This window comes from Ctenocephalides felis, unplaced genomic scaffold, assembly GCF_003426905.1.
Source record: "Ctenocephalides felis isolate EL2017-DRISC unplaced genomic scaffold, ASM342690v1 CF-g0.4_SCAFFOLD_01886, whole genome shotgun sequence".
NCBI classification, from domain to species: domain Eukaryota; kingdom Metazoa; phylum Arthropoda; class Insecta; order Siphonaptera; family Pulicidae; genus Ctenocephalides; species Ctenocephalides felis.
In genome coordinates, this window is record NW_020538040.1 from 163,782,133 (window position 1) to 163,809,560 (window position 27,428).

The 27,428-nt window shown below is 27.4% G+C and overlaps 1 protein-coding gene across 1 annotated transcript in view; it reads left to right on the top strand.

The window, feature by feature from the left end:
* Positions 1-27,428, top strand: part of LOC113376181 (calcium/calmodulin-dependent protein kinase type II alpha chain-like) — a 297,389-nt gene that overhangs the window by 18,374 nt on the left and 251,587 nt on the right. The window contains exon 3 of the mRNA XM_026616099.1: positions 5,649-5,708. Within this exon, the coding sequence (XP_026471884.1) occupies positions 5,649-5,708 (60 nt within the window). The remainder of the gene's footprint in view (positions 1-5,648; positions 5,709-27,428) is intronic.

Consider the following 27,428-nt stretch of genomic DNA (forward strand, 5'->3'; position numbering starts at 1 on the left):
TTGTGTTACAAGCGCTTTAATTATTCAAAAGACGCGTTGCATTCGTTGCAATTCATGATTTTTGCATATTCATATTTGTAATGTTTGTTTAGCGTCAATCGGTAATTCAATTATCTGTGGAAGTGTCTAATGATGTAAAATATGCATAAAGTGGTGAATAATTGAATATTTTATAATTTAATGAGATAGTTGCAACATAGTAAAATAAACGGTTTTGCAAAATAGAAGCAATCCTCCGAATTATGAAGAGATTTTCGAATAATGTAAAAAAAACAAACCTAATATGACAAATGTCAATATTTAATTCGAGAAAAAAAGATTTATGATTTTTGAAAAAAATATTAGACAGTTCAAAAATATAATTCAAAACCTATACATATATAGATATATCCACATTTATATCCAAATTAGATGTAATGCTATATTCAAATCACTGTTTATAGTTCTAAATCTATTAAAATTCAATGTTTTTAAATTTAAATAAATGTTGACATAAAAAAGTGAAATGACATTTATCAATATTTATGAAATATTATTAGATAAATAGATTTATAATTTATATTTATTTGATTTGCTTACCAAATTAGTTCGGATACCAAAACTTCCTCCTCAAAACATTATAGATCACAATGAAAAAGCGACATATTGAATTTAACATTAATCATAAACAAATTTTGACACATCAAAAAAATTGAATTTTTAACGACTTCAATAAGAAACAAATACATTGATTATTCCAAGTTATGTTTATAGCACTATTGCCAATCAAATTATACTACATTATTGAAAAATAATTATATCATATTATATTAAATTTTGACCAAGAAGGAATATTTTGGCATTTTAAATTTAGTGCATATTGGATATATGAAATTGACATTTACTATTTTTAAATGAAATGCAATGTATACGCATTTTGGCGTGAAAAGTAATTTAAAAAACAATAATTATTATTGTTAGGTATACGGTAAATATTAGTATATGTAGGATATTAAAAAAGAAATTAAAATTGTAGGTATATATAATATATATGAGATTTTTTGAGCTTAGCAAAAGCTCAATTTCACATTAAAAAAATTAGTTTTATCAAGGGTTGTCTAACTCAAACTTTTTATTTTCAATTTATTGTATAAATTTCTTAATTTTTTTAAATGCAAGTTTGAAAAATACATGCATGCAACCCTCTATTATCACCCTCCTACCACTCTTCCAAGTTTTATTAATCATTATTAATCTGATTGATAACTGGTCAATTATTGGTTTTTTGTGTACGTTTTTCACAGAATTTCGATTCAGATTTTTCAAGTTTTATGAAAAAACTTGATTTAACAAAAAAAATTTACAAGTCATTTTTTTTTATAATAATAATATTTTTCATGGTAAATATAAGGTAGGCCGAGGGTAAAAAGGTTCATAAATACATCGGATAGATAAATTCCTACGAATAGCATAGCGTTGCCATAACATTTCCATTTTTTTATCCGAGGATTGGCACCTAAAGTTGATTGAAAAATAAACTTATCCAAGATATCTTCGGCCAATTTTTATCAAACGTGTCAGTTTTTTCTAAATATTTAATAACCGTGAGATGTCGTATAATGGATTGGTATTGTGTATTAAGATGATAACTTTTATTTTATGATGTCTTGGGAGAAGCAAACGAGCGTCCTTTTGGACCATTTTGTAGCTTCAGACGCCGCACCGCAATGCATTCATTTTTATGACATCTCGTATCGGAAGAGCAAAAGTATAATCTTAACGCTTGCGCATTCAAATATGTATATATATATATATATATATATATACATATATATAATATATATATATATAAACTATAGCAGTCCTGGAATATTTGAACAGATGCAATGTGCATGACGAATTAATCCCCTGAGGTTCGGCTAAGGTACTTTCTAGAAAAGTACACGTCGCATATTTACATGTAATATATTACTATATATGTCATACGCAGAAAGCTCTATTTTATATTGCATCAAGATTTTCCGACGTTTCAATGTCTTCTTCCTGTGGGACTATTTGAAGATTAAAAACTATTACAACCAAATCTTTTATTATTATTCAAATTGTAATTTAGATGTACTTGATACCATACTAAATGAGATATGAAAGATTTAAAAAATTTATTTACTAAAAAATATATTAAATTTTTATGATAATTGAATTATTGGTAATCATTTTTACCATATACGCGTAGAAAGTTTCTATTAGAAATATCAGTTTTTTTAATAATGATTCGAAGGTTTTGCAATTAAATTCATAATATATTGCGTCTGATGACTCTATAAACCAGAAAAGAGAAGACTAAAAAAATTATGGCCAATTAATTTGATCTAGTAAAATTCATCACATGGTTCATACCCTCTGGGGTAACTACCAACCTGATTGTTATTAAAAAAAAATTAATGAAATCTTTTACATACGTCAATTCCATTATAGTCGACCTGAAAATGCTAGTCAAAGTTAATAGGTAAACACATTCTTGTTAATCTTGGCCAACTTACCTGGAAAGCTACGGGTGCCCTTTGTGAACCAGATATCTGCGTGATATCAAGTTGTTAGGTGCTTTAGTAAATGGCGTGATAATAACTCATAAAGATTCCAGACTAAATTTTATAGTTTGGCGTGGACTCAATTTATATTGTTTTGACCGGTAAATAAGCGATCTAATTGATTATTTGTGCCTATATAATTCAATGTCTTCTTTGACTTCGAATCACGAAGAAATGTGCATATAAACGTATACAAACACGATACTTTATAATAAGTATAAATATATAATATAAATATGATAATATATATATATATCTATAAATATATATATAATATATATATTAGGGTGGTCCTTAAAATGGTCATTTCGAATTTCAGGGTCAAATGGTTCCAAAATGGTAAAAAACAATTCTGAAAGTTTAGTCTTTAATATTAACGTTTAGATAGAGCGCAATTCATCAAAGTTGTATGGAAAGAGCATGACTTTTTTGAAAATTAAAAAGGTTTGGTATAACTTAGCGACAAGAATGAGTTTTATTCATTCATTTGTTCGCTAAATTTAAAAAATTTTAAATTTTTGAAATTTTTCCATGCTATTTCCATAGTATTGCGCTCTATCTATTATATTAAAGCTAAATTTTCAGATTTTTTATCTATTTGGAACCATTTGAGCTTCTGAGCAGGAAATTCGAAAATGACCATTTAAGGACCATAATATATATATATATATTAGGGTGGTCTTAACAAGGACTTTTCGAATTTCTTTGCTACAAGGGCGCCAATGCTTCTAAATTAATAAAAAATGAATCTGTAATAGTATTAGCTCTTATATAAACATTTAGATAGAGCGCATGCCAATGAAAGTTTCTTATATTGTTATTACATACATCATTAAGTAAATTTTTGTGCATCTGTATAGTATCGTGAACTCAAATATTATGACACATAAGCATATTTATAAACCTTCTACCTTCAAATATCTACCTTCATGCATCCATTAATAATAGCAAAAAAGTTATCAAGATTATGATTTTTTTTTTAATATTTTTTTATATTTTTAATTACAATCTGTCACACTTGAGACATTGAGTAATTGTTTCGACATTTTATTAAGATGTATGAAATTGATTAAAAGGTATTGAAACGGAAAGATATTGTGAAAGGTATATTTTCGAGTTTTTCTTTATTTCACACAAAGTTAATGAAACGTTAAAATTTTGCGTTCGATATACTATTAATGTTTTCCTCATCAAAAAAAGTTCGAAATTCATGCATACGATATGTCATAAAAGGCGAATCCACCTTTTTGATGTGTTTTACCTCTGGCGACGATCGCACCTTCGTACCAGAAACGGCACTAAAACTTTAACAGCTTTTCTGTAAAACGTCAGAATAATGGAATGGGTATCAAAGGGTTCTACTTTATGGTCGACACATCAGTTTTACTTGTTTATTTATTGTAAGGTCGTTTGCAAAACTACGCTACTAAAAATAAACACATGTAATCATCAAAGATTCGACCAAATTTCTCGTAACGCAATAGTTTTTGATGAAAGTCTATTTTAATTCATTACAAACAAGCCGTTAATTAGTTTCAGTAATTAATTTATGGCGAAAACAGAACACACAGGTTGTGTAACATGTGATGGAGTTTGAACAAACTTAGAGGATAATTAGCTTTCAAAATTTTGTTCATGATAAATTATTTTTCATTATACAAAATTACACTCTTTACAGTGTCCTTTGCCTTTTACCTTTTGCATAATTTATTGTGCAAAATTCATACATGTTTTTATTCTCATTGATTGATTTTTAAAATCTTATACATGATAAATAATAAATGATCAATTTGGTATAAATTAGGAATGCAATGGTATTCTTAAATTATGGATCTATCTTCGTATGAGTTGGTAGTAACAAGCTGTCAAAAAGCCATCTATTTATTTGCTCAGGTTTTTTACACTCAAAGCCTAACCTACAAAACGCACAAACGCTTTCTGTTATATCATAAGTGCAACTTTCTGATGTCTCATTGACGACAAACATATGAAGTTAGGTTTTATGTATAAAACGCCTTATTGCACAGCACAATACAGAACTTTTTGGCAGTTTGTTATTACCAACTCATACGAAGATAGATCCGTAACATATCATTTTCATATAATTGCAATTTTATCCCTGAATTGGTCCCTGAATTGGTCCCTGAATTTCTATTATAATTTTTTTTAATTTACAGCAACACTACAAAACAATTCGTATTATTATTCATTCATTATTATTATATTTTATTAAAATTCAATATACGTAATATATTCAATAGTAATAATTCGATATTTTAATCTGCATTGAGCCACATAATATTATAAATGAATTTTAACCCCTTGCACACCATTGACGCCTTATTAGCCTCATTTTAATATGGAGTTTTTGAAATATTGGAGTGCAAAGGGTTACTAGTTATATATTTATTTTAAAATTATGGTTACGATATAGAATGAAAAATTATATTTTATACAACGAGTTGGAGGAAAATATATTTTTTATATTTTTTTATATTTTAAATAAATAAATTTAAATATAAAATATATTTATAAATACGTAATAACTGCACTCATAGTTATTTGTTGGCTTTCGAAGTATTATTCATAAAATCTTATTTTGTAATTCACTTTTTTGTATTTTTTTAAATTAATATCACATCCATCATTTTTAGATTTTTTAAGAAATCATTAATAATTTTTCAACTTCTATCGTTTATATTTTATCTAATTGATGTGGGAAATCCCTAACTTTAGATAAGAAAGAGAAACAACGTTTTTTTTACATTTTTTTGTAAATGTTTTTAAAAAATTATATCGACGCTAGTTATTTTTAGATTTTTTAAGTAATTATATACATTTGTTATACATTTATTGAATATCGTTTATACAATATCTGATGTTTTTCCCTTACTTTCAGATTTTCAAAAATTAGAAAAAGAATCAACAATTTATTATACTGTTTGTTTCATAAAATATTTTAAAAATTTATATCGGCGTTAGTCATTTTTAGATTTTTTAAGTAAGCATATACATTTGTTATACATCTATTGAATATCGTTTATATTTTATCTAATTAATGTATTTTTCCCTTACTTTCAGATTTTCAAAAATTAGAAAGAGAAGCAAGAATTTGTCGAAAACTTCAACATCCAAATATAGGTGAGTACGGCACGCATAAAATGTTCAAAATTTAATTGTAACAACTAATAGTTTTATTGTATTTCTTACTTATATTTTTATTAATACACATTTAGTTTCATATTTTTTTTCACAAAATTTTTATGCTTAAATTTCTGACGACATTTATATATACAAACTAAGGCCCAATATAATTTTTAGCGGAGTCCTTGGTTTTTTCTAACTCATATATCTTATATGTATATATTTCTATATTTTTAAATATATTACTACATAAATATTTTATTCTAATAATAATTTCTATAACTAATATCCGTTGTAAATTCATGTTTTATACAAATTATAATTCACACCTAACGACTTGATTTCTATGTCTTTATAAAGTTTGGCCCGCTGAAGTTCTGACGTACTTAGGTAATAATATAATTCGAATTAATTGTATAAAAATTAACGCATTCAGGGAGCATTTTTTTATAATCGCAATACTTAATTCAGATTATTCAATGAATATAAATTTTATTATTTATTTTCAAAAAATATTGGAAGAATATTTCGTCGTTTTTATCGATGTAATTTGATGGAGTGATTTTTATTTGTTAATCGTGTTATATTTTCACAAATTTTTACTAAATTTTATTTCTACATGTGATTTCCGATTAATGTGTTAATTATTTTACTAGAAAAGTCAAAATTGAGGAAAATACTGTTCAAGTTACTTATAAACAAATTAAGGGGTCAATTCTCCATACAATAGAAATATTACAGCAAGACTGTGTTACGGTAGTTTTTTCATATAAATTGGTATTAAAAACTGTCAAAATGCTATGTATTTGCTGATATCAGACGTCTTACACATAAGACCTAACTTCACGTATGTGTTATTAATGACACATCAGAAACATGCAGTTATGATAATTTTCAAATGACGTTTGTGCACTTTTTGCTTTAGGTTTTATATCTGAAATATAAAATAGAAAATACATAGCATCTTGACAGTTTTTACTGCTAATTTATATGAAGAAAGAATCGTTGCCATAACAACGCTATGTGAAAATAATATTTTATTGGAAAATTGGACCCTAAATTTTTGATTTTTAGTAATTTTGATCAGTTAGTGAAACAACTTTTATTTAAGTTTAAGAATTTTATTGTTTTTTTTTTCATTTCCAAGAAATACAACTGATTGCGAGAACATTTAGTACATATAAGGACATACATTTTAAACTTAAGTACATAAAATTTTATTGAAATCTATCAATTATCTATTACCAAACTTGACAATTTTCATAGATTTGATGCAGAAAACGTTTATAATAAATATTAAAAAAATAGTTAGATTTTTTTATGTTCAGTAGCTGTAAAGATAATATTTATATATCATTATACATAAATGCATACGCATATAATAAATATACGTATGATGTGTATTTATTTTTATTTATTCATATACCTAACCTTATACATGTGTATATGTGTCTATTTCAATTTAATTACTTTCATTTCTTTCAATTATTTTAAACTCTCATTATTTATATCATTTAAAACTCCAATGCTGAATATTTAATTCTATATATTATTAAATTATTCTCCAGTTTTGCCTTTTCGCTATATATTTCCTCGATTTATTTCTATTTTAATTTTTGTGATCTATAATGAATGGCCACTGAATGCTATGTATCGTAAAATTGTGACGTCCTTTTATTTCTTAATATATATTTATATTGCATTTATTCAACATTTGTGAGCTTTGTTCGATTTTCTATTTATTCTAATTAATATATAACCAAAAATATTTTATTCTTTAAAGTCGTCACAACTATTGCGGCTTTTTATTCATTTCTTATTATTTGCATGCTGTCATATTTTTCTACATATGTATATCGAATCATTTTATACCCTGTTTTTTTAAATTAGTTATTTTTGAATACTATCTTTATTATTTGTTCATGTATCCTCATAAGCATATTTATATCATTCTGTTTTTTCAAATGTGTAATTGTATTTATATAAAATTTATCTAAGTATCTATAAAATTTATATCTTGTATATATATAGATTACGTTTTTCGGTATTAACTAGGGAATGCAATACCGATAAAATTATTCGTTGTCGGTATTTTTAGTAAACCGGTATTTTCGGTAAACCGGTATTATTACAACTTCGAAAAATGTGAACTAAATTAAAAGTAACTTGAACAAATATAAAAAATGAACCTAACATAAAATAAAATAATTATTTTGTTCATTTTGAGTAATTATGGTATAGAATATTTTGGCGATGTCACTAAAAAAATCGTTACAATTTTTAAATATTGGAAATAAACATCATTATTTAGTAGTCAGATTTTATTCATTATGACACGATATGAAGTTTTCTGGCAAGCAATAAATATTTAGTTTAATGACGAGTCGAGATAATTTTTTGACACATGTTGAACGACCTAAAAGTATATTTTTTTAAAGGAAAAACTCAAGCTCGAGTGTAACATGTATCAACTAGCACTTATGTTTCAATACCGAAAATACCAATATTTTTAAAGTAAATACCGGTATTAATACCGCCGAAAGTTTATACAGCATACCGGTTTTTGGGTATAACCGATATTGCATTCCCTAGTATTAACCCATATTAGACCAATATTTTCTACTATTTTTTTCAATTAAATTTTTAATAGAGAATATTACTTATTTTCTATTAATATTAAAGGTGCAGCAAATTGATTTCTAATTTTTTAGCTTATTACTGTAAGAATTTATCGCATAATTTATTTTTATTAATAGAATAAATATAAAAATGAACTGCAATTCCAGAAATATAACACACCATCAGGTTTATATTTTAAATTTAAATATATTTAGATAAAATAGAGCAAGTTGCTAGGAGAATCATCAATGATTTAAAAAGGATAACTTTTTTAATTTCATGATTTAACTGTGAACAAATAAATCGGTAGTTAAGGATATTAATTTACTAATTTAATTTGTTTTTTTTTATTTTTTTTTTGTTTAATTGAACTAATTTTCAATTTGTTCTGAATTTTCCATTCTTAATTCTAGAAAGCTATATAAATTGTCAATTTGTTAAAAAAACTTACAATAATGCTTAAATAAATAATTAGCAAGTATCAAATCACGATTATTTTAATCTGGATAATATGGGTTAAAAGTCTATGCATGATAAATATTCAATATATTATAAAGTTTGTATCTTGTTTGTCCGCACTTTTGTTTTTGCAATAATTCTATATTCAATATCTGATATGAAAAACAAAACTTTACTACCATTTTGTACTAATTAATAGTAATCAACATATTTTTGTTTACTGAAACTTTTGTATTAGGAATAATGAACACTTGAAAAAATTTTGTTCCTAATGCTGATCGATTTCCTTCTAACTGAGGATTTTCTCACATTTACAATATTTGTCTTATTTGTGTTAAGACTTTTTACATACGAGTAATATTTGTAACTTAACTTATATAATCATGTTTTACGCATATTTAATTCTTCTTTTCAGTACGACTACATGACAGCATTCAAGAGGAAAATTTTCACTACCTAGTATTCGATCTGTGAGTATATTTTACTTTTTTTTAAACTAGAAATATCGTATTTGCTTGTGTGATTTTTGAACTTGTATTAAAAAAGGTAAAGCGTAGAGAAAAAAATGGATGCATATACCTGCATGCATAAATAATCGTTAATATTATACTTATTATACATATTGCTTATGTGTTTTAGTCAATTTTTTTAATCATTAAGAAATTCACCGAATGTTTTACTACTTTATATCATGTTTTTAAATACGAGCATACAATATGTCTACGCATAAATTAACAAATTTTTATGAGAAAAACATTAAGATCTAGAAAATCTTTCAGAAGAACCACATTAGAAATCATGCGTCAGATGTTGGCGTCATTGTCACAGTCTCCTCGCTGTGATCAGTTCAAACGTAAATCGCACCTTCAAAAGTTCATTTTGAGGGTGATTTTCTCATGTTATTTGCGGACTTGTTTATTGATATTTGTAATTTATGCCAGCACTGGTGGTTTTGATCAATTTTATTCTATTAATCAGGTGAGCGGAATCAGGAATTTTAATTATTTATTTATTTTGGTTCAGTTTTGGACATAATGGCATGTTTATACAATGGGCAAAATAAGTACCATACTACAGGGCAGTTCATTCAATGCAAAAAAAATTAAACCTGTGTGATTGTCTACTCTAACTACTTCTGAAAACATACCAAAGATCCACAAGTAAAAATAAGATACTTGTTTTTATTGCAAAGATCTCTTTTCCAATTCGGGGCCCGGCGAAAGTTGGTTACGGTGTAAGATTTATTCTTTTTGGACTTATGCTTCAGATGCTGATTCAGATCCTAAGAATCCCAAAAGATTTGTGAATAGCCTTCTTAAAAATCAGGAATTCAGTATGTCCTTACCTTATATGTCATTATTTCTCCCCTATAAATGGTTTTTGTAATTAGTTCCAGCTTAAACGTTACTGGTAGTCAATGATCCTAAGATGAGTAAAAACGATTCACACAGGTTATAATATCTAGTGCAGTAACTATAAGTTATTGTATAGTGGCTTTTGTTTAGCCTAGGTCTTTTAAATCAAGATTGCAATTGGACCTATCGTTCTTTTTATGGACATTTTGGATCAAAAGTATCATACTGATGTATTCGTCTTTTGGTTTTTGTGTATTTCTATTGAGACTGCGGCGGTTCATCTTCCTTCTAATATGTTGCAACCAGATTCTAGCATTATTAAATAAATAAATCATTAAAAAACAAAACACCAGGACATTTTGTCAGTACATCCCATACGCTTAATATTATTTTTAACGTATTTATATACCAAATTAGTTTTACTGGTATATTTTCCATAATTTTCCTTCCATTATATAGTGTCTAGAATCGTACTCTGAATAAATTCATTGCGAATTGATTGGGTTAGATTCCTCCGACATTGGCTAATGCATCCAATCCATTTACGTTCTGGCACATTGGTACGCGTCAAGCGTAAACCTAGAGAGCGCTCTCATATCGCCGTTACGAAGATCAATTCGTTAAGTAATCTAATTATCATAACGCCCGAGATACGTGAGATAGTTCCAAATCGACTTAATGCGAAACAACGCACTTTTTCCAAATTAAAAATATTTGAAAAATCATAATTAAATGAGAATCGTGAATTGGAACTTGTGCAATTTCATACGCGATGACGATGATCGTTGACTAATTGCGGGAATCTTTTGAGGCTCTTTACGACGAACTGTATTTTAAACTTGCCTTAGGGTAAGTTATAGCAATCGCAAAAAATCAAAGATGATTTATTTTTGAATATGTCTACGTTTCTAAACATTTTGGCACACCTCAGAAAAAATTAGAAAATGTGTGTGTGTATGTAGCATGTTCAGATACAATTTTTCGTCTACGATTTTGGGAGCACAGATCAACCGATTTGAATGGTTCAAAAAACGTTAGATTTTTATTAAAAATGATACGTGCTGGTTAAATTTTGGGAGGTTCAGCCATCAAAAATCATGCCAATGATGAAATATGTAAATCATACTAATGAGATATTGTAATCTAGTCAATAATCTAAGCTTTGATACATAATCACAAATATATGTATATATTTTATATGCGTCCCAACTAGCATCAAATAATATTTGGTTGGAAATTATGTAATTGCGGATCAGATTTTTGTTAGAAAATTAAAAACCTTTTTTTTATTGAACTAATTAACTTTATTTAGTAATCTATTGACAATTTTTGTAACCTTTCAAGCAGCATCATCATATCACTTTCATAAAACTTAGTTTCTAATAATAGTAGTTTTTATTAATAAAAAAAACTGACTCAGGTGCAATTTGACACCACCATAATTATCGAATTGTACTATTCAAGGAGTTTTGTAAAGATCGAAACAAATAATTATCAGAAGGTCTGGTCCGCATGGTGGATATGGCAAAACATCCTTGCTAAGATCCAATAATTATTGTCAATTTTGTAACCTTTCAAGCAGCATCATCATATCACTTTCATAAAACTTAGTTTATATTAATAGTAGTTTATATTAATAAAAAACTGACTCAGGTGCAATTTGACACGACCATAATTATTGAATTGTCTACTATTCAAGGAGTTTTGTAAAGATCGAAACAAATAATTATCAGAAGGTCTGGTCTGCATGGTGGATATGGCAAAACATCCCAACTAAGATCCAACAATTTTTGCCTGGTGGCCAATGTAGCGGAATTACAATAATGGAATAAATTACCCTTTTAATTTGCCAATTCAGGCAAATTTTTCAACTGCGATGTTCAATTTCGCTAATTGTTTAATGTAGACATCAGAATTTATCGTTCGGTTAGTAGTAACTAATAACAGTATGAGTAGGCAATTCCTCTTTAATCAACTTCAACTAGACGATCAGAGCGTTGTTCTTCTTTGAAAAATAAATTTGGCAAATCAATTTCGGCACTGCCGTTTTTAAGGCTTCCTTACCATAAACTGCTCATAATTGTTCGTGAGCTCAAATAATTAATTGAATTAAAACTACGTAATGGATCAGAAAACTCTTTTTCACTGATGAACATATAAACAGCCTACTATCCATTAACAAAATGTATTTTACATTTGGACTACGTCAGCAATTCTAATTATTGCACTTACTTAGTTTCCAACCAATTATGACAGTCACTGATCAATTCACCTTGGTCCAGCATGAAATTTCTATTTTATTACATTAACTAAAATTTTATTTGACATCACATATTTTCTTCCAAATGAAAGATTATGGGGCCAGTTTTCTGATAAAAGATGATTGCTATGGTAACACTATATGAATTATCTATCTTCATATGAATTGGTAGCAGTTTGGGAAGTTGAACAAATAAATAATTCGCGTTCAAAAAATGTATAGAATTATTACAATGAAATTTTGGTTTTGCAGTAAAATCTTATTTGGTTTTAGAATTATTAAGATATTTGGAGTTTTGACCATTCTCATTTGTACTATTTTTATAATAATTATTATAAAAATGATCTATGTACTTTATTGGCTCATTTAGATACATTTGATCGGCTTAATTTTTTTTTATTTGCCATTCAAATTACAATTTCTCTTAGTGAAGACATTTAGTAATTGGTATAACATATCGATTATTTAGAAAGATTGCCGAATGGTAATTCCATCGACTTTAAAATGAAGAGCTCTTTAAAATTTCTTAAAACCTGTTTAAATATATCGTCAACGACTCATGTTCTTTCAGATATAAAGTCATCACTACTAATATTTATATGATCAATTTTGTAGATTTTTAACTTTATATATTTAAATTTAAATATTTTTAAATTTATATATTTGCAATGTTTATTTCCACCATTGTCTATATTACAAAGTTTTTTTTAATACAAAAACTTACTTATACTAATGTTTGAATAATCAAGCAAGCATAACAAAGCACCAACAAGTACATGTGCAAGGTGCAGAATTTAATTATAAAATAAAATTTAATTAATGAAAATGTGAATACAACTTATTTTATGATAAATGTTTGAAGAATAATAATTGGAGCATTTTATATCCAACTGTTGGAGAACAGAGCAAATACCCTTGCTGTTCCAGGAAAACTTTTCTCATAAGGCATATGTATATGTATGTATATACGTATGTATGAATGTATATGTATATATATATATATATATATATATATATATTACATGTCCCTAGCAAGAATATTGATGCATAAATAACGGACACAATATTATGGACAAACAAGAATGTTTCTGTTGTGAAATATACGCGCAATTCAAATCCAGGGTAGTAGATGTCAATGTGTTGATATGCTCTGGCTCTGGCTTTATGCCAAATCCCTACCATTCAGGCAACGTATTCAACAGTTTTGTACGAACCTAGTATAGTGAAAAAAACTAGATCCTTAGAACTTTTATTGGAAGCATTAAGTTTGCTATATTGTATTCCTCACATACAGTTGCACCAAACTATCTACGTTCTCAATACTTTTATTTTTTTCTGTTATTTCTGAAATACATAATTAGAATCATTAGAAACATATCTTTTTTATTAGATGAATTTGTATAAAAAGTTTCTGAGCTTGTATATGTTTTATATTTAATATTTTAATTCTCAAAGGGTAAATTTTGCTAGGCCATTGGGGCACTAGTCAATTCAGATTCTATAGGTCATTCCAAAACACTTCGCTGAAAAACAATATCTCTAAAGTGAGTTTCAACCCAACGAAATTTTTAATAAAGTTTTTTTTTTCATTTTTTCCTGAACTTATAATTAACTTATGTTTACTCGGTAGGGAATTTCATGAATCTTCCTATTCGATTTCTCATTCTTATACACATTGATAGTCAATATATTATTTTAAATCGTGATTTGAACATGCAATAAATTTTATTATTTATTAACTTTCTATAATTCTGAACTTTAATTAATTATAATAATTCTCATACCCAATATATTCTGAGGGCTTCGATATTCATATAGGCGTACATAAAGACAAAAAGGTTTTACTTACAAACTTGTTAGGCAAAAAAACAAAGGAAAAGCTTTGAGCTTGTATTTGTTTCATTTTCAGTGTGAATGTATACAATTTGTTCTAATTGATTGTTTTATTCATAACTCATCATTTTCTTTGGTTTTGTTTCTATTTTATTTTTTCAAAATTTATTTTTATTTCATACACTTCATTTGTTTTTTCTATACTATCTTTTATATAATATTAAATTTATATATATATATATATATATATATATGCGATGATTTTTTTCAACTAACTTTTTCAATCTTCCCTCTCTTCAACTCAACTATTTGGATTCTGCATTTTTAATTTAACAATACGAATATTATGTCAATGCTACTCGAACCGAGTATCCCTAGTGTGTGAGTCGGGCATGCTACTGCCTGAGTTATGCCCGATATTGTTTTAATTTACTTGTATATATTTTCACGGAAGATCAGTTAAATGAAGACTCAGAACGTCTGGAAAATTTATTAAAAAAGAAACCTAACTTAGTTATTTCCCTTCACTAATCAATATTCATCGAATATTTGGATGGATTGGATTTTCCCTTCACCACCTGAAATACTATATGCAAATATATATAGGTATATATATATATATATATATATATATATATATATATATATATATATGCAATGATTTATGCATACATCGGTTTATTGGTCATCCCATAATTTTCGAGAATGGCAAACTTTGCGATTGTAGCATTTGGCGATGTTGCGAATTGTGTGCTGGGAACTGCAATTTGTGTAAATTGTATTTCCACAGCGGTCGTCGAGTTATCTTATATGCTTTCAACAAACACAGTACGCACATTTGTTTGTCGATTGTATTTACTATGTATTTTTATAAACAAACATCTATCACTATGTATAGTATAAATACCGAGAAATAAAAATTTCAAGGGATAATAAACTATTGGTAAAATGTATCATGGAAGCTTTCAGAATTAATAGAATTTTATAAGTTTAGAATATACAATTTGAAATTAAAATTTATGAACTCTGAATATCAAATTTAACAATTTGCATTTATTGTAATTTTGGCTTCTTTCAGTACACAAAATTTCAGCATTCTATCAATTGAAACTTTTGACACAGATATTTATGTAGTTTCAACAAATTTTGCATAGAATTTATACATTTGACCTAAAAAAATATTTTCGATATTTTGCAACATTGTTGCTTACTATTTTGGTATTATTTTTTGTATATAAATTTAGCAACTAAAAAATTATTGTCTTGTTGAAATCAGTTTTCATATGAAAATATTCCCAGAAAAAATGGATCGTGGCCGAAAATGTGAGGTAAATATTATTTCCCAACATGAGGCCCATATTGGTTTCCAATATTGCGCGCACATAAAAACCAATATTTAGCCCAATGTTTTGCTGCAATATCACAAATAGTTGCATTCTAATAACGTAGTAATAACGTAATAAAAATAATAAAGCTAGAAATGAGCATTGTTTACAACAACTTATAGAATACCTAGTTCTGATTTTTTAGCCAAAAAGTAATTGAATAAATAAATAAAACATTTCATCTTTAATACCTGTATAGGACAGCTTGTAATACTATTCAAACCTGTACAAATTTTTAAAACCGATATTTAAGTTTGAAATATAATATTATAAACACATTAAAATTGTTGTTTTTATTAACAATAAAATTAAATTGTAAAATTTTTTTTTTCAAATATATACCATACTTGAATTTTTTAAATTTGATAAATTTAGGTAGAGGTGCAAGAGGCTATTTGTAGCATCTACCATCTGTTTGTATTAATTATTGTAGACATCGATTAAAAGAATTACTTAGAAACAAGTCAATTTTCTTTAAAAAAATGAGTAAATTAACAATTAAATTAAATTGTAAAATATTTTTTCTTCAAATATATTCTATACTCGTATTTTTTTAATTTGATAAATTTAGATAGAGGTGCGAGAGGCTATTTGTAACATTTACTATCTATGTGTATTAATTATTGTAAGCATTGATGAAAAAAATTACTTGGAAACTCTTAAATTAAAATCTATTAAACTCTTAATTTTTTTAAAAACGAGTAAAGTATAAATTATCAGAAGGGGCAACTTGTAACACCGCACTTTTTCTAGAAAATGATTGATTGTGAAATAATGAACAATAGCTTTCGAATTATTTTTACTTGATTTTGTAGAGGAATAGTTAAAGCATCTGCCTAACTTTATTTAGTAGAAATATAGTCAGTGGATCTCAAGATATATTAATTTTAAAAAACAATTATAACAAGCCTCCAGCTTCACTATGTTGTTTCTTTATTGTGTACTATATTATGATTCGATACATATTGTGACGAATATTGCTTACAATCAACAAAAAAAAGTTTACCACCTTCATTTTTAACTTAGACTATCTACATATATTTCATAACAATTACTAAATGATTGTTATATAAAACAGATTGTAAGTGTACCCAAAAAATATAAAAAATCTGTGTATTTTATTATATAACGACTTCAATCTTGTTTAAGTATGGTGGAAATATAAATTTTTATGACTCTTGAAACTTCTAAAAGTTCCAAAGAATTTGTAATAAATGTTCTTAAAGTTAGAATATCAATCTCATATCATATCCCTGTTGGCTATTACCTTGGACTACCTTGTAAATACACGAGCGCAATATATTTTTTGATCCGTAAAACAAAAGAATAATAGACGAGTAAAAAATGGAATAAGCAAACCAGAACGATAACCTTTTCAGAGTCCCCGTTCAAATTCACGATGTGATTTATATGATAAATAGACGAGAGAATAGATAAATGGCTCCGAGCCCGTCCTAAATTTGAAAGGGCAATCATAAAAAATGCTAGTAGAACAAAAAAACTCTCGTATCATCACACATTTTGTCAAATTGAAGTTATCGAGATGGATTTTCATTTGTAATGATCAATGGTGTAACTAATAGGCTAACATTGTTTTAATAAATTGCTTTCAATGTTTTGTAATTGACTATGAAATTATAGTTTTTTGATAAATTTTCAAACTGATATTTTTTTTATTTTTTATTTAACTAATAGAAAATAATAAACTAAAGACATTCAGTAATTATTCTGAGAATTTACACATCGATAATGTTGTTAGAGAACCGCCCTGTGGTTCGTTTTTTAAATTATGGAAAGTGTCTACTCATTGTGTACTATTTAGTAATTTTGATGCATATTTTAATGAAAATAATCAGATAATTTATAATATTATAATGTAAAAATGATAAACAAGAATTTAAATACAAGAAAAATAGAAAAAGTACAACCAAAGTATAATATTATAAGTAAAGTATTATAGAATGACTTATAAGGGGGCGTCCATTAATCATGTGGGGTTTCTAGGGGTAGGAGGGTTTGACAAAAACTTACGAAATATCACTTTGGGGAGGAAGGGGTATTGTATAATATCACGTGTATTCATTTATACCTGATTTTTTAAAAAAATTCCAAACATTGATGTTTGGTAGGGAAGGGCGGTGGGGGTTAATTTTGAATATCACCACGTATCACCAAGGGGTGATGAGGGGTCCATGTTTGAGACTGAATAGCTGAAATGAAGATTTTTTTACTATATAATTATTTTTTATGTATGTATAAATTTATCTACTTTTTGTAACGCAAATTATTAGTTGCCAAAAAAAGATAACATCGTGAATATCTTCATATAGTAAAACCTTTTAAAATTACAAGAATTTCACCTTTTTTTAATATTCACTTTCAAATTCAAGAGCTGTTATTTTCTACGTGGTTTACATTTTTTATATAATTTTGTTAATTTTATTTATTCATTGTTTTTTGCAATTGGATATATTAATAAATTTTCAAACAGAAGAGAGATTTTCTTTCGTACCTAAAATTGATGGTATTATTTATTTCTTTAGGTCCGTATGAAATTATTAACTTTTAATAAGTAAGTTGTTGATACTAAAAGTTCGTACATCTTCGTCAAATTTATATTTGGTGGAAAGTTATATAAATTTTTCACACATGTTTTTATGTCTTTGAACTTTGGTAAATATTTTTTACCTTAAATCAAATCAAGTTGTAAGAGCTAAATCTTGAATTATCCTTGCGCTGTTTTTGGATTTCAATTCTTTGGTTAAACTTCTAATTAATGTAAATTTTTTTTATTTATTACAGGCCATTACATAGTAACAATAATTATTCAGAGAGTCAGATCTAGGAAAAATTTGTAGTAACAGGAAAACTTTTCAATATAAAATATAAGCTCTTCTCATATACATATACATAAATACTCATACATTTACGTGCATATACATAAACATATGTTTATATAAAAGACTTATTTAATATTAATATTAACAAATTTAACGTATTAGTTTTACTTAGAGGCTGATCTTAGTATGAAGGTGTCTGAGAATTCATAACTTCTATATTCATCGATCGATTCATTGATCGTTTATTAATTAATTAGTAAAATTTTTTATTTTTTAATTCTCTAACGTTCAAAGGTAATTTATTGATGGTTAAGTACCAACTAAAGTATTGAAGAGGTAGAAAGTTTTAATGGGAAGTCCTTAACAAGTTTAGTTGTATGCACAAAAGGCATATAATTCAACAATTTTTCTTTAAATAATTCTTATTAATTTTTTTTATTCAATATATTTAATTGATCGTTTTCGTTATAATGACAATTAATCACAAAAAGCGAACAAAAATTTACTTTTGGAAAAAACCTGGCAACATAAAAGCTACAATACCCGAAAGTCATTCGTGTGGCATAGATATTTTTTATTGCATCTTATCTTACATGTGATCATATTCCGTTTATATTTTTACAATGTCTAAGAATGGCTAAAAATATTTTATTATTCAACTTGAAGTCCTTTGTATTAATAATACGCGGTATAATTGTAATTTCATTAATTTTCAGAACAAAAATTTCCGAAGTTCTGTCGACAAACCCGCCATTGAGTTTGGCATTAAAAAAAATTTGCACTTGACAAAATGAAACAAATCTCTTTCGCTTCTTCGAGTTTTCCTCAATAACGTTAGTGCTTGAAATCGGATACTAAAAGTCAGTAATATGATCTCGGTAAACTTTTCTTTAAACCATATTTGATATTTCATGGACGAAATAACAATTTGTTAAATTTGTTTGACAAACTTGTCGTCGGAAAAATTGTACGATCAATAAATATTTTACAGCGATATATTTAATATACCTTATTAAATATATTATAAAGCATATATTCTGAAATATACTATTCTGATTTTAATTCGAAAAATCAGAAGCATTTTGAAATTTGCCACATATGCCACATATGCCAAATGAAATTTGACACATATCATCTGACTTAAAAAATTAAAATTATCTACCTACTATATTTTTATATGTAACAGAAGATTCAAAACAAATAATTAGACATAGCTAATTGTTTATGTTTAACTACATATTAAAGATTTATTTTAAATGGCTCTACGTCTCAAGTTCCATCGATTTAGAGAAATTATAACATGTAAGTTATATTTGTATTTTGACTACAAATATAAGATAATACTACTTGTTTGGATATTGTATTTGAGTTGTGTTTACATTTCTTTTAATTTTAGATTTTTTCATGGTTTTTTGATGAGCAAATAAATAATGTATATATTTTTTTAAATAAATTATATTAGACCACCTATTATGGTATGACGGGGCACAAAGGTTCAATTTGGCTTCAAATACTTATTCTGTCTGAACCAAAATAACTACATCCTAACATATAACACGTATCAAACAAACAACTATCGTACTATGTTCAGCAAAATTACGATTCAATTCCTAATTATAGAAATGCGTTTTTTCACAATTTTTCTAAATTTTGTCATCTTTTTTTACTCCATAGACGGGATAAATGGGACAGCAAGTGGGCAAATTGATCCCATGTCTTATTTTTTAATTTTAAAGGGATTTTTCGCAATAATAGCTACATTATTCAACAAATGCAGAATATAAATTTTATGGGCACATTTTTCACAAATATAACACTGTATACAACCTTGATCTGGCATTTTGTCAGAAATATCCATCAGCAGAGTTGTAATAACTATTAATTTAGCTTATTTCTTGTAAAAATTGTTTTTAACTGAATTAACATATTCTCTTACTATTTCTTGTTGTTTACCCCTGTGCCAGGGTAAAAGTTTAGTAGGTCTTTTTTTACCCTATGCAAGCTATTTCAGAGGTTATATAAAAACGTATGTTGAATCTAACTTAAAATTAACTATACATCTTATAAAACAATTAACAAGCGTATACTTAAAATTATATTAAGGTCTCATAAATTAAAGAACAATGCTCACAACAACAAAAAAACAAACAACGAAAGAAAATACTTTTGTTATATATTTTTAAACATGGCGGTTTCTCATGATAGTGAGGTTATTCCATTTATTATTTATTAATTTATTCATTAGTTACACTATTAGTTATGCAATTTTTATTAATTATAAATTGATTAAAAAGAGGCCAACAGTTTAGTTGCCATCCATAAAGTCACAAAAATCATCCAACAAGCCAGGACTTTTAAGTTCTGAATATATAAGGGTGGTATTTAATATGGATGTTTTCGAATTTCCTAGCTCCCAGGAGCTCATATGCTTTCAAATTGATAAAAAAAAATCTTTGAAAATTTTAGCTCTTAAAATTAACTTTAAGATAGTCCGCGCTTAAAGAAATATCATGGGTAAAATTCCATTTGTTTCATAACTTAGCGACAAGTGAATCAACGTTTTGAGAATAATATTGTATTTGCTTATTTTGATCATAAATGAAAAAATTACAGCAAAAATTTAATATATTTCACAAAATAAGTATTTACTTAGGAAGACGAATTAAGAAACTTTGGTTGGAGTGCGGACTATGTAAGGCTAAAACTTTCAGAGATTGTTTTTACCAATTTGGAAGCTTTTGAGCTTCTAAGAGCAAGAAAATTGGAAAACATCCATATACAGGACTACCATAATATATATATATATATATATATATATATAAAGAGAAGGTAAAATTAAATTAAATTATGGTAACTAATTATCAAGAGCGTGTAGATAAGTTTCAATTGAATAGTTAACTTTTGTTATAATAATATCAGTACATTATTTAAATTTATAAAATAACCCATTATGATTCAGCGCGTTCCAATTCCTGATATATATTTTTTTAAATCTTTCTAAACCCCATGAAATCACATCTCAGATTCCAATTGTCGACACACGCAGATTCCAATTTTGTTTTGAATACGCCGTTATGCGTTCTGATGCGAACTTTTATTCCGGTTTCGGTGGGCAAAATTCAACGTATTCAATAAACTCCGGGCGTGCGTTCGCATTGTTTGAATTATATAAAGCGATTCTCTGGAGGAAAGCTGCCTCGGCGGCCTCCACCAGCCAAGGTGTAAACGTAACGGGCGCTAGGTGTCGAGATGTATGAATATGAATAAATCCGATGGGAACCCGCAACAGTGTGCAGGAGGATATATACGTATTTGGTCTCGCCTGGTAATATATAGTCAGAGGAATGGTTGTATTGGATCCATTCAGTGGATCCCAAACCTAATAACGGTAGCATTGTAAGGATTTTTTGAGACTGGACAATAGTTTTATGGTTGCCTCAATTTAGTAGTTCAAATGTATATTATATTGCCTTCTGTTAATGGTAAACGAGGGTAAACCAGTGATTAAGCAATATTTTTTATATTACTATCAACTACGTATTTGATATGTTGTTCGGGCGTATTTTTGTTTTATTATATTGGCCATGAAGGTGACAAACCTCATGGCATTGAGTTTTTACATGGGTCTGTTGCTGTTGCTAAATGCGGTTTTCAATTTAGTAGTTCAAATGTATATTGTCTTCTCTTAATGGATATTGATGGTAAACGAGGGTAAACCAGTGGTTAGCCACAATTTTTTATTTTACTATGAACTACGTATTTGATATGTTGTTCGAGCGTATTATTGTTTTATTATCTTGGTCATGAAGGTGACAAACTTCATGGCATTGAGCTTTTACACGGGATGGTTGCTACCCCTGGTAGAGGGGATAGCGCAGAATATTGTTTGATAGGGCTAATTGTGCACTTTTAAAAGTGAAATCCGCAAAACAACATGTATAATAAATAACAAATATATATATATATATATATATATATATATTATATATATCTTCTTTCATTATAACTTAGTGACAAATCAATGATTATAATTAGAACTGCAACAAATGCACAGAAATATATACAATTACATAATATACAAACAAATCAGTGTTTAATACAGTCCACAGCTACAAGGGTTAAATTATAACCCAACAACCTGAATAATCGAAGGAGATATGTATTTCTAATAGTGTTGCCTTGTGTGTGATGCAGCAATGCTCGCGAAAGGCGATTTTTACTTGAGATTATATTTGACATCCATAGCCGCGAGCAAAAATTGGATATCATACTGCTTGATATCGAAGCCGGGACTAGTCTGTACTGGCCCATGTCGTAGGCACTCTAGATGTCCATAAAATGAGAATTTGTTGATCGATTGTGTAGTTTTTGTTTAGGATTCGTTGAAAAATGGAGTATCAAATCGAATATATCTATCATATTTTGCTTTTTTATTTCTGCAGAGGCATTTCAAGCTCATAAAAAGTTATGACCTGTTTATGGAGACGTAGCCTTAAAAAGCTGTGTCAGAATTGGTTTACCAAAATTTGTTCTGGTGATTTTTTACTTAAAGGAGAAAAACGCTCTGGTGGTCCAGTTCATTACAAAAGAATTGTCTACTTTTACTCCTACTACCTAACCATCAATTCTGATGTCTACATTGAACAACTAAAACTCCCTAAATAGTAAATAATTCAATGATAATGATGATGTCAAAATGGATCTGATTCAGTTGTTCATTCATAAAAACTAGATTATGCAAGCGGGATGATGACGCTACTTGAAAGGTTAAAAAAGTCATTGATCATACAACAGAATAAAGTTATTTAGTTTTCTGAAAAATGTCTGATTTTCCAACAAAATCCATGCTTAGTAACTAACCTAATTCATAGACATCTTTTCGATTTTCACTTGATATCATATCCATCTATATAATCTATAATTTCAAATATTACCTCTGGTCGCCAGTTGAAGTTGACTAAAAAGGAATTGTCTACTTTTACTCTTACCATCCAACCATCAATTCTGATGTCTACATTGAGCAACTGGAAATAATAAACATCGCATTTGAAAAAAAGCCTTCTAAATTCACAAATCAAATTATGGTCATCACTTATCTTTGGCCAATCGGCAAAAATTATTGGATATTGATTGGGATGTTTTGCTACATCCACCATATAGTTTTGATCTAGCGCCTTCAGATTACTTTTTGTTTCGATCTTCACCTCGAATGGTAAACACTTAATTTACCTCGATGGTACCAAATTGTACCTGTTACAGTTTTTTGCTAATAAAAACCAGAAGTTTCATGAAACTTAAGGACAATGATGCTGCTTGAAAGATGACAGTTAGTGATCAAAGTTGGATAATACATGGAAAACAAAGTTATTTAGTCTCATGAAAAAATGACTTATTTTCTAACAAAAAATCGCACTTAATTGCCAACTCAACATTTTTATGACTTCTCCATGAAATGAAAATGCTATCCTTTTATAAGTCTGCTTATAGCTTAGTTTTTTTTAAACTGTGGGCGTTCAATCAGAAGTTCCAAGTTATAAACCCGTCACGGACGGTCTGGAGTTTCACATTATAATAGAGATAGCAATATGTTGCCATCAAAGGCCAGTCAAAACAGCCATCAAAACTTATTAGAGACATTTCAGTAGAATAAAAATTTGCCAAAATGGATAAAGTTCCCAAACCACAATATTTAAGCAAAAAAACTTAAGGATAATAATTAGTACAAACAATTATTGTCGTACTAAACTATTCAAATAGTCGTCAACAATGTTCAGTTTTAAATATGCAATCAATGTAATAATTATTTATTGCCTTCAAAAATCTCTACTGATTGTGAGTTTCTTCATATTCCTAAGATCAACTAAGTTTTTTTCTATAAATATGAATGGAAATCCGAAATAAAAATACAATGAATGGAAATTCTCAATAGTGTAGATCTAAATTGTCTGAGGAAATGATTGAATTGGTTGATCCATAGGAAATTTTTTGATGACTGAACTACAATTTTATGACCGCCTACTCGGGTCTTGCACACGATCGACCGAATGGAATTTTCTAGTATTCCATAGTATTACAACATAAAAAGAATTATTGTGTTTTTATCAACTATTGCTTTTGGAATTGTTATATTATCTAGAGTAAGCTTTGGAATTTTTCATGAAACGAATGTAAAACCGTAAAACTGTTATATATTTAGATATAGTCAAATTTAAAAACAATCTTCCTATGTATTATTTGAACACTGCAAGTTATTGCATCGGTATTTATATGCTTTAGTTTTCAATCTTAGATTCAGAATTGGTAGGCCTAAAATAAATATAAATTAATAAAATGAAACAATGCAACAATAGAAATAAATTTTTCGGTATAAATGGTTTTATAAGTCGGTTTGAATTTTTTTCTAGTAAATGTATTATGTTCTAATAATAATAATTAGTTGCTAAGCTTGACCGGGTAAATTTTCTAATCTTATTAAAATATATAATAAGTGTTGTTAAATGATGCTTTGAAAATAATATTGAATTGATAAATTTATATTAAACTTTAAAATACAAATGCATACTATTATATAGATCAACTATTGATGGAATAATCAAATATGATTCTGTTTATTCCAATGTAATTAATTCTACTTAAACTTTGGTCATTTTTTATTTAATGCCATTTTAAATATAATTATTATCTAAAAATAAATATATCATTATTATCTATTATTATTTATACTTAATATTAATTATTTATCAATAAGCTTTGATTTGGATAAATTTCAAATTTTAAAAGTCACTTAAGAAATTGACATGGTAATGTTATATGACAATTATTATGAGTACATAATTATCTTCAAATTAAATTTCAAATTGTTGCTATCATGCACATTTGTTAACTGTTTTTTTTTTTACTGACTTTTCACCAAAATTGATAACCTGACATGTAATATCTTTTTAGTACGGAGAGAATCGACTTTTTTTAGAAACTACTTTTTACAAAAAAATGATTAAAGAATTCTATGTTTTATAAATGTGCACTTTATCGTAATCATAATTTTAGACCGTACATAAATAATATATATATATATATATATATATATATATATATATATATATACTTATATGTAAATAAATAGTCCAAAATTCCTTCCTTAATTTTAACACGTTAATCGCCAATAATATTAGAAAAATCTTTACATGTGCCATGGTAACTTAGATAATTTATTATAGTTAGAAAAGAATCAAGAATACTTAATGTATCAAATAAATAAAAAAACAAAATTTTGGATAGAACACTATTTTTTATATCACACTTATATGGCCCTATATTAAAGCTTTTTACTCTTTCTACCATATTGCGTATGTCGGTCATGACTTATGTGGAGAACTTGTTAGCGTCAGACAAATATGACTGACATGGCGATTAACGCGTTAACTTACAGCTGATTTTCCAAAAATATTAGAGCAATTTTAAAACGTTATTAAAATTTATTTTATAAATAAATAAAATTAGTTTTATTATTTATGGAAGTTACAATTTACACCACGGTATATTTTATTTTAGTACTCACAACACCCACCTCAACGAGATTTCTTATGCATTTATTTTAGATTTGCGACATAAAATAACTTTATTATTTTGTACTATATATAATATTACAAAAATAGAAATATAAATTGACTTCTATTTGTGTATTATAGCAGTATGGAGTTTGCAATAAACTTCTACAAAGAAATTCTATTTTTACATTTTTTTATAAAAAGAAGCCACAACCACCACGTCTAATAATTCAACTCGGCGTATATGAAATCCGAAAGTTGTTTTTCCACCTCACAAAAGCTTGAAAAGCATAATGTGAAATGATGAAAGTTTCGGTTTGCACTAATAAATGTATTATACATTCGGCTTCGCGTTTTGGCGGTGGCCAAATTAATTTCTAAATGTTGAATGCATCTCCACGTACATGTTCGCATATTAGTTGTAGTCATGACACAGTGCGCTTTAACTGTCAAAAACTTTTTGATTTTATCAATGTATGTTTTATCAAAGGATTCTAGTTTACTTTAATGAATCCCACTGAAATTTGAAATGCATGCATGAAATGAGAAATCATTCGACGAATTAACAAAGCTTTAGTGAGGTAAATCAGGATAAATGTTACACAACTTTGAAGTGGTAGTAAATGGTCTTCATGTTGACAACATGTAGAGTTGGTCGAAAACTAGTTTCTTTTTTTGAAAATATTAATTTGGAAACTAAGTAAGTGCGGTTTTCAACTTAGGTGGTTTTAAATGAATTTTTAGGTTTTCTGACGTAGACCAAGTGTAAAATACCTTTGGTTAATTGACACTAGGCAGGTTAGATGTTCATTAGAAAAAGAGGGTTTTTTGACCCAGTACTTAGTTTTTGTTTGGTCTTCATTCAAATATGAAAAACCAAATCGAAAATATTTGTCACAATTTGCTTTTTTATTTCTGCAAAGGTAAAGTATCTTCATCTCAAGTTATGAGCTGTTTATAGTGATGAAGTCTTAAAAAACCGAAGTATCAAAATTGCTTGCCAAATTTCTTTCTAGTGATTTTTCACTCAAAAATGAAAAGCGCTCTGGTTATTCAGTTGAGGTTGATTATAAAGTTATTGTCTACTTTGAACTAAAATTACCAACCAAATGATTATATTTGATGTTTACATTGAGCAAATAACGAAAAAAAACAATGCACTTGAAAAATTGGCAAATCGAAACGGTGATTTATTCCATTGACATCACATATCTTAAGCCACACGCCAAAAATTATAGGTACTTGATTGGGATATTTTGCCACATCCACCATGTAGTCTTCTAATCACTTTTTTTCGATCTTTATGAAACTCCTTGAATTTAAAAAAAATTCAATATAGATGATGGTGTCAAATTGTACCTGATTCAGTTTTTTGCTAATCAACACCAGAAGTTTGCTGAATGTAAGATGATGATGCTG